Below are 10094 nucleotides of genomic sequence, written 5' to 3' on the forward strand. Positions count from 1 at the left end.
TGCAGACAAACTGGAACAGGTTGAGGAGGGCAACAAGGATGATCAGGGGACTGGAAACAAAGCCCTATGAGGAGAGACTGAAAGAACTGGGCATGTTTAGCCTGAAGAAGAGAAGACTGAAGGGAGATATGATAGCACTCTTCAAGTACATGAAAGGTTGTCACATAGAGGAGGGCCAGGATCTCTTCTCGATCGTCCCAGAGTGCAGGACATGGAATAATGGGCTCAAGTTGCAGGAAGTCAGATTTCGACTGGACATCAGAAAAAACTCCGTTAGAGCTAGACAACAATGGAACCAGTGACCTAGAGAGGTAGTGGGCTCTCCAACACGGGAGGCATTCAAGAGGCAGCTGGACAGCCATCTGTTGGGAATGCTTTGATTTGGATTCCTGCATTGAGCAGGGGGTTGGACTCGATGGCCTTATAGGCCCCTTCCAACTCTACTATTCTATGAAATCCCTCCAACACTGTGTGCAAAGCTGGTACATACCTATCCCCAAAGACTTAAGGTGTCTCTACCGAAAGGTGTCTCTACCAAATATTAATGTGTGGGGGTTGTATGCAAGCAACATGTTTCAATTTTTTATGTTTCTTACTTATTTCAAAATAAAATATCATAAAGAACGAAATTAGTGTACCATTTGTACCAATTCAGTAATATGAGAGCATTAGTTAGGGGTCTGATTACCTTTGCAAGACACTGTATATAGCTAAAACATTCAAGACCAAACATTAAGAAAATTAAAAGATTAAATACATTAAGAAGGAGGAAACCAGGTACAGCTGTGTTTGGACCTTTGGCTAATAAGGGAGTCAAAAGGTGTTCTTAAGAAGGAAAAGGAAATTGCGAAGCTAAATTCTTTTCATCCGGCCTCATTGCACAAGATGTAGGGTACATCCTTGCACCCAAATTAACTTTCTTAGGAAGGTATTCTGACAGACCAAGGCAAATAGTGGTGACATGAGATTACGTTCTAGGCCTTATTGACAAATAAAAAAAATGGGTCAAGAGAGCATCCACCTGAGAATTCTTAGAAAACTCAAATGTGAAGTTGCTGACTAGCGGCTATAAATGGCTATGTATTACCTCCAGTAATGGAGGTGGGATGCCTCTGAATGCGAGTTGCTGAGAATCACAAGTGAGGAGACTAATGTTCTCAGGTCCCACTTGCAAACTTCCTTATAAGCATCTGGTTGGCTACTGTAAGAACAAGATACTGGACTAGACAAGGCTTTTGGTCTGATTGAGCAGGGCTCTTCTAATCTTACGCAGTTGTCCCTTTAATTCATTATGGAATGACTGCTGCATTAAAGAATGACTGCTGCATTAAAGAAAAATATTTTAAAAAAGAGTACTGAAAAAGGTTTTTTAAAAGTTAAATAATAAATCAATGCCAACTGAGTTGGCCTTAGTGGCAAGTATCCAGCATACTGCATTTTCACTTTTCCCTAGTTCAGATCAGGGTAAGCATGCACCTTCTTTGAATTATGTTTACACCTATGAAATGAGCAACCTAAATGTTAGATGGAATCCCATTTTAATGCTCCTCCTACCAATAAACCAAACTCACAACAATCTGCACATAGAAGATAGTACATCAGGTCTATTTGTGCTAAGAGAATTACAATTCTGTGTTCCAGGTGATCCAAACGCGTGTGTGCTGAATTTTGCACATATTACATGCACAATTTCTCTCACTTTATTTTGTTAACGATTTGTGGGGAGGGGGCAGAGAGACAAGGAACATGGCTGAGTTCTCATTACTCAACTACTTCACATCTAATTCAACCACCTCTCTGCCTCTACACCTTGCTGACACACTATCAATCAGATCTTTGCAAACATTGGGGCTGGTGTATAAATTAAAAAGAGTGAAATACTCAAGTCGTCAAATTCATTACCTCCATGGAGTTATGGCATACAGATATCCCAGCTATGCTGAATTCTTCCTGGACGTATTTGTTACCTGTATCTAAGGAGTTTCTGAACTTACAAGATCTGAACAAGGCAGTTCACGACAGATGCTCTTGGAGGTCATTGATTCATAGGGTCACCACAAGTCGTAATCGACTTGAAGGCACATAACAACAAGGAGTTTCTTGTGGAAGTGTTTTTTTTTAAAATATAATGCCTCACTTCTCTTGCACATTCACCCTCCCTCCCCTCTGCCAGCTCACCTCATGCAGTACACTTGATTCTACTGAATGTACAGAATAGCACTAGCCTCAATCTGCGCTGGGGCAGCAGTTTCAAAATTATTGTCCGGTTAGAACTGTAGGAATCAAAACTCAAACCTCAGTCTGGGTCCAGAAAGCAACAGGAAGCCACTTCTAACTATCAGTTGTATGTGTTCTCCCTAGAGTACTGTTCTTCAACCTTGGATCCCCGGATGTTGATGGACTACAACTCCTATAATCACTGACCATGCTGTCTGGGGATGATGGGAGTTGTAGTCCAATGCCTAGAGACCCAAGGTCGAAGAACAGCGCCCTAAGAGCAAGGGTGGGCAACCTGTGGCTGTCTGCTTCATTCAGAGGTCGGGGAAACTGACATGGATGGAGTGATGAAAGGAAGAGGGAGGGAAGCCCTCTGACAAGACCAATCTCTCTCTGTTCTGGCAGCCTGCTGGGCAGTGAAGAACGGAGAAAAGGGGTCACTAGAAAGAGAGAGGAGTAGCCCCACCCACTACCAGCTCCGCTCCCACTGACAACAAGGCCTACAACAGGTAGCATCCCCAGGGGAATGCAGCCCTCCCCTCTACAGAAAAAAAATCCCCATCCCTGCCCTAGAGGTCTGCTTTTTCTCTGAGCCTCCGGCAGCTGAGTGACAGCCTATGAATGATTTGCCCAAAAGACAACTCCATGTAGCAAACACTGCACAAGTCCCAAATCCAAGAATAAAGATTCACAAAGGGTTGAGCCAGCAAGAGAATTCACGACCACCTCGTGAAGATAGGAGAATGGAACAGAAGACTTAGCCACGGGTTTATGTTTGTTTCAAATATCACATTTAATGTTTCCACCACTGTACTTCAAAATCTACATTTTACAAAGTGACCCGCAAGTGTGCCACATTTAACAGACCAACCTCTGAGATTTTACCTTTCATACCAGTGTCTTCTTGGGCTCATATTAAGTTAAAACATGTTTTCTCATTCAAGTGAATTGAAATGCTTCAGTTGGTTTTGTTGTTGTTGTTTCAAATCCTCAGGAGCCGCATAAAAAACAAAGATATTTCATCATCTTTGTTTGAAAAATTCAATGTATGTCTCTTTCACAGCAAAATAATTACTTCATTGAAGTTAAAACTTCCAAAAACATAACTTAAACTAATAGTATTCAGTTCCAGCTCAGATCACTCTTCTTGAAAATACTCTGCTAAATACAGATAACTTACAATAACTTTTAACAGTTAATTGTCCATGACAAACACCAAGGGTTCTCTCTCTCTCTCTCTCTTAATATCCCAGACCAATGTTCAAAATTTAAGACCATCCATTCGTTATTTGTACAGGTGAAAAACACTCTTCAATTTTTCTTGCCTTTTTTAAAATATAAAAGTTGGAAGGGACATTCAAGTTTCAAGTCTCCACACTGAACTTAAAAAAAAAAATCAGGTGGAGATAAACAAACCAAGTTGTATACTCCAGGAGGTAGAGGCCTTTCAGTTTGTGTTCATATATATATATACATATGCACAGAATAATTCAGTGTTTGAACAGAACACACACAAAAAAGTTAGCCAAAAAGTAATAAAAGTTATTTACTACTGTAAATAATAAGTTATTTACTACTGTGACATTTCAAGACTTCCACAGCTTTGCCTAAGGACACAAATACAATTAACATAATTCCCTATGTGCTTCCCCCCCCACACACACTTTTCATTTCTGTCCAGTGCAGGATTTTAAAAAAACACACACCACTATTTCACAGACCTAAAAATGTGCAAGCTACTTCCTCTCTTGTGCGCTCTCTCACACACTCTCTCTCTCTATACACAGCAATGGATATCAAGACTCTTTGACATTAGCCCAGAACTGGAATTATTTACACAAACATTTGCAGATGCATGCTTTGGAGGGGGTAAAAAGGGGGTGGATTATGTAAGAAAAGAGCAGAAAAAACTTCTAATAAAAATAGATTAAATATATATATTTATATATATTTATTTATACCGGGGAGGAAGGGTTAAAAAGGGGGGGAAGGTCTCATCTCTCCTAGTCACAACTCATTCTCTCTCCTCACAACATCTGATTGGAAAACAGAGCACACAATCATCACCACAGCGCTAGTGAGAAAGCTATATATATGGTTCTGCAGACCCACCAGGCAACGCTGCCCATGGAAGACAGGTTGTTGCCACTGATTGGGCTTCATGATTGGTCACAGATTTTAATTGTGTATTCCCTAACTTTTTCTTTTCTTTTCTTTTTTTTAGAAAAATCTCAAATCTTAGGAATGGCTCAATATCAAAACTGCTTATCAACTTTAAATTGAAGACAAAGGAAAAGAAAAAGAAAAAAGCCCCCCCCCCTTAAAAAACAACAACACTTTCCCACCAATTTGGTTCAATCCTCTGTTTGTTCAGAGCCAAGCAAGATTACAGCTGCACTACAATTCATATAAAAAAAATCCAAACGTGTGCAACTCTGGATAAAATATTTTTCTTCTAAAAGCACAACCCCACCCGTGACAGGAATTTTAAAAGCCTAGTTAACATTTCTAAGTCTTATTCATATATCATACAAGGATAGTGGTTGTTAATTTAAAACTTCATTAGTAAAATTACAGTACAAGCATGATTAAATGTCCATAATTGCAAATCCCAGAATCCAGTGGAAAGCTACATTTTGTCTTCAGTAGTACATCTTCCACGTTTACTCCCAGACCAGTGGAGATGGTGGCATCTCAGACGGCTGAGCAACAGTGGAACTGCAAGGCAAGAGGAAGAGAAGATCAGCGTTCACTTGCAAAAGGTCACAGAGAAGCCCAATGCCACTTTAAGAAGGCACTCCTTCACATGCCTGTGGAAGAGGGCTCAGTGAATAGAGAGACCCACAGCAGCTAGAATCCACAGCCTGGGAAAGAGAGCATTGCTCCTTATTTTAGGTATGTGACCGAGTTTGTTCAAAGTAAGATAGTCACAGAGCAATCCTAACTATAGGATGCCAGCATAACTTAGGCTAGCAAAAAGTACTTCTATTCCATACTCCAGGAGCCTCTGGGAGGGGCTACTGCTGGCTAAACATGGGCCAAAGTTTTGATAACTGAGCTTAACAGGGTTTGGAATAGGTGTTAAGTTTCTCCTTTCCCCATCCCGCCCTCACCGCTTGCCCAGAACACCTGTCTGGGACTTAGGCCAGCTTCAGTTACACTGGTTGAGCCGGGATGAGGGATTTCCATTAGCATACCTCCCACATTTACACTGGCTGAGCACCAGCTGGGAGAGCACAAGATCCACCAAATTCAAACTCTCTCACTCTGGCAGATTTTGAGTTTGAATTGTGTTGTAGGACCTTTGTTACAAAATCAGGAGGTGCCTCTTAGTCCCTTTGGCTAAACACTGAGTTCTTACCCAAGTGTCTTATCCATCTCCAAACTTGACCTTTGCAACCTACTTTCTGGTCTTCTCCTCATGTTTTAGTCCTTCTGCCTGTGTCCATAGCTTTCCTGTCAGAGTCATCCGCCTCTCTTCCTGATCAAAGCATGCAACTCAGTTCCTTCCACTGGCTTCCTATCCTCTTCTCTATCAAATACAAATCACTTCTGCTGGATGACCTGCATGAGTGGCTAATTACCACTTTATGGCATACTTCTAGCACACCCAATCAAGTCAAAGGAGACCACAACCATATGAAAAACTCAGCGGGAACAACTCGCAAAGCATACTCTGTTCCTTTCTGCATGCAGCTAAAGTTGTCGCAGAGCCCCTAATTCAAATATAGGTTTTTTCTAAAAGGTTGCCATACCACTAAAGAAAAGTGAATGAATATCAGATGTGACTACATACAGTTACCTAATAAAGCTCTTAAAAGCAGCAGATTGCGGGTTGATGCACAGAGGCACTCGGTTTCCTTTCTGCTGTTCCAAAATGAACTGATGAATTATTTCTGGAAAACAAAAAGGGGTTGGGGGAGGAAGAAAGTAAAGCCAACTTGACACACAACCTGATGCCAACTGTATAGCACACACTAGGGTCATTACAGCGGGAAAGCAGGCCTGCAAGAAATTTGGGAAACACCACATTTACTCCATCAAATAAGGATGTATTGCAGGAACACAAGACCTCCAGTATGAGTTTTCCCAAAATGTTCATAAGTTCAACCCCCTGCTGAAATGGACACTGAACAATCACATGAACTGAAATTAGAGCAGTCATCTGCTTAAAGAAAACGTATGTTAATAGCATGAGCCTTAGTCAATTAAGTTAGGACAAACCTGAGTATGGGTAAACGTAGGCTCCTGAAGCAAGCAGCATACTTTATATTTTTAGCTGTTGCCTGCCTCAATGAGGGCCAATACACTAATGTTCAATCCAGAAAAGATGGTGGGCAGTCTGTCTGCCCTGGAAGGTGGTGCATAGCTGCCTCTGGAAGGGTTTGCACTCTCCCTGAAAGATCAGGTCCACAAATTGAGGGATGGCATTAGATTCAGCCTTGTTTTTGGAAGCCCAAGGGGCCTTGGTTGCAAGCAGCACCAGCCAAGGTCCCTCTTGGACAGAAATAGCTTGGCCACAGTTATCCATGCTCTGGTTAACATCCTGTTTGGGTCATGGCAATGTAATTGTACGTGAGGCTGCCTTTGAAGACTGCTTGGAAATTGGAGCTGGTTCAAAATTGGTCACTGGTTGTGGTCCAGTGTGGAGAGGACACACATCTCCAGATTTAGAACAGCTGCATGTGCTCATAATCTGCTTCCAAGCACAATTTTAAAGGTTGAGTTTACTCTTTAAGGCACTAAATGGCTTGGGACCCAAACAACTTTCTCTCCCACAAACCCACCAGTATAGAATGATCGTCCTCAGAGGCCCTTTTCCAAGTTCCACCATATGAAGCAAATTGGATTAAGCAGGACTTTTCAGCCGACATCTCAATTACTGACTTCTCTCCCAGGAGGTTTACCCAGCACCCAACCAAAGAGATTTTCAGCACCCCATAAAGATATTTTTTAAATTTTTACAGGACTTTAGACTATCTAGCTTTATATGGATATTCCCTGGCTGCTAAAATAGTATTGTTGTGTTTTTGCTTTTCTAAAAATGGTTTTGTTTGTGAATTGTTAGGGTTGTATCCAATGCTAGTCCTACTCAGCGTAAACCCACTGAAATTAATGAACATGACTAACTTGGGTCCATCAATTTTAATGGGTTAACTCTGAATTAAACTTAGTTGGATATACCTCTTAATCTTTCCTGTAAGCCACTCTAAGAATTCTTACTGAACTGAAGAGTAGGCTATAAAACATTCAAATACGTAACTGTTATGTAAAACAGCACATTTTATGTTATGTTATTTGATGGCATAAAATGTGTTACACCAGGTATCACCAGAGAAATGGTATTCCCTCCTATGTAAGAGAGAAGTGGGATGCCTCTTTAGATGGGGCATGCCACTTGCAGTTTTTTTAAAAAAAAATACTTGTGAGTTGCATGTGACCTCAGTGGCTAGGAATCCCTTTTACCAGCTTCAGCTGGTAAGACAGCTGTGGCTGTTTCTGGACCAGGATAGCCTGACCAGTGTTGTCCACACACTGGTAGCCTCTAGGCTGGATTACTGTAATGCACCCTATGTGGGGCTACCCTTGAGATTGGTCCAGAAGCTGCAGCTGGTGCAAAATGCGGCAGTGTGATTGCTCAATGGGGGAGGGTATTGCCAAAATGTTACCCCGCTGCTGAAAGAATTGCACTGGCTGCCTATTAGCTACCAGGCTAAGTTCAAGGTTCTGGTTTTGGTGTACAAAGTCCTATACAGCTTGGGACCAAGATACCTGAAAGACTGTCTTATTCCTTATATACTCAGCTGATCACTACGCTCTGCAGGTGAGGGCCTCCTGCAGATGCCATCTCATCAGGAGATCCGTTCCACACAACATAGGAAGCAGACCTTTAGTGTAGTCGCACCCACCCTTTGGAATTTCCTCCCCTTAAATATTAGACAGGTGCCATCTCTTATCTTTTTGGCGCCTACTGAAGACCTTCCTCTTTCAGCAAGCCTTTTAAGTAGAAACCTTATCCCAGTCTGCATCTATCAACTGCAACTGCTTTTTTACATGTTTTTAAAGCTTTTTAAAAAAGATGTTTTTAAAGATGTTTGGTTTAATATGTTTTTAAAGATGTTTTAATATATTTTAAAGTCTGTTTTTATTGATGTTGTAGAGTATTTTTGTTTGCCGCCCTGGGCTGCTATTGGGAGGAAGGGTAGGGATATAAATTTAATAATTAAATAAAAAATAAAAATAATTAGTTGATTAAACATTGCACTCTCATGACACACTGCATGAAAATAGTCCATACAACTGCAGAAAGATAACTGTATGACTTCAAGTGTTTGACTGTATCTTATTTGTAATCCTGACATTTATTGTTCTATTGGTTGAATTGTTAAGGTGCTTTTTTTAAATTTGGATTTGTTGACATGTTTTTGAATTGTGTCCAGACAGGAAGATGTATTTTGATATTTATTCAGTGTTTATTGTGAGCCACTTTGGGCACAGAGTACTGTGGAACAGCAGCAGATAAATAAGCTCAAGAGTGTATAGAGAGACCAGTGCTTGTGAGAAACACTTTAAAGTCATCCAAACACCAAGATGCAAGCCCTCTTGCAGGGCTGGCCCAAGACATTTTGTTGATTGAGCCAGATAAGATGGTACCACAGGGGCAACTGGAATGGCAAATGAATCTTATTTCAACAGTGCTGACGGGTCAGGATCCTCCATCACACAGCTACTTTTGGGTGGGGGTGGGGAGTCTAGGCTGCATGGCACAAACAGCTCTGTACTCAACTTTCTGGTGCTCTCATTGTCTTAGGCTGCAATCTGACACAAACTTACCTGGGAGTAAGTCCCATTGAATTCACTGGAGCTTACTTCTGAGTAGACATGTGTTGGACTGCAGCCGTAGTGTCTCAACTGTAGACTCCCTCACCCCCAGACCACTACTGGAATAGGATATCCCTATAACAGGAGTCCCCAAATTATGGTCCTTGATTACCAGGGCCTGCATGCTTCATTCCGGTGATCTGCTGCTGCACATCCGCATTTAAATATTCATATTGATTTTTAATTGTATGGAATGCATACAGTTCTATGGAATGCAAATTGTAATACAAAAAAATACAATATAAGAGACAAAAGAAGCAATAAAAATACAATTAAAAATCAAACAGCATCCAGCAGAGTATATGACAACTGCTGCAACAGGTAGAAAAAATCATTAAGTGGTCCATGCGGGGGAAGTTTGGGAACTAATGCACAACAACAACAACACTGTTCTGAACATGTGTGAAAAAATATAGCTGCAAAATCTTGTAGGATTGAAACAACAACAACAATATAATACTGACCTTTAACCTGCCGAACCGAACTGAGGTTCTTTTCAAAAGTATCATCAAATTTGGGATTTGTGATGGGTTCAAAATCACTGGTGTAAACTCTTCCAGTAGAGGTGGAAAAACAACATTTACACATACAGGTATGATATCGCAAACGCCCTTCGTCAAGATATGGATGAGCTAAGGCATCCTTAGCGGAGATTCTTTTGGACTGGAATTTGAGGGGACAAAAAACAAAATTATATATTAGATTTTTCTTTGCTCACATGTATTCGTAATTTGTTAATATAATAGCAATTATATCGTTTTTCTAACCTTCATGTCCTACTACTAAAACCACTAGGGGGCACCATTTGCTTGTTTGAAAAACCCAGCTTCCAGAATAATTCAACTTTTCCTCACATGGCACCAGCTGGCTCATAAACAGCACTTCCCCCTCACCCTACCAGAAATACTTTCTGCAACTGTATTTCTGATACTATTAAATAGCTTTGTTGCAAACAGCCTCCAAGACTTTACTGGACATGGAGGACAACTTATTAA

The 10094-nt window shown here is 40.9% G+C and overlaps 1 protein-coding gene across 1 annotated transcript in view; it reads right to left on the minus strand.

Moving 5' to 3' along the window:
* Nucleotides 1-2996: 2996 nt before the first annotated feature.
* Nucleotides 2997-10094, minus strand: part of NLK (nemo like kinase) — a 143120-nt gene continuing 136022 nt past the window's right edge. The window contains exons 9-11 of the mRNA XM_061604897.1: nucleotides 9564-9762; nucleotides 6020-6113; nucleotides 2997-4935 (exon numbers count right to left, since the gene is read on the minus strand). Coding sequence (XP_061460881.1) covers nucleotides 4881-4935; nucleotides 6020-6113; nucleotides 9564-9762 — 348 coding nt within the window. The 3' untranslated portion in view covers nucleotides 2997-4880. The remainder of the gene's footprint in view (nucleotides 4936-6019; nucleotides 6114-9563; nucleotides 9763-10094) is intronic.

Source organism: Rhineura floridana, chromosome 21 (genome assembly GCF_030035675.1).
Source record: "Rhineura floridana isolate rRhiFlo1 chromosome 21, rRhiFlo1.hap2, whole genome shotgun sequence".
In the NCBI taxonomy this organism is placed as follows: Eukaryota; Metazoa; Chordata; class Lepidosauria; order Squamata; family Rhineuridae; genus Rhineura; species Rhineura floridana.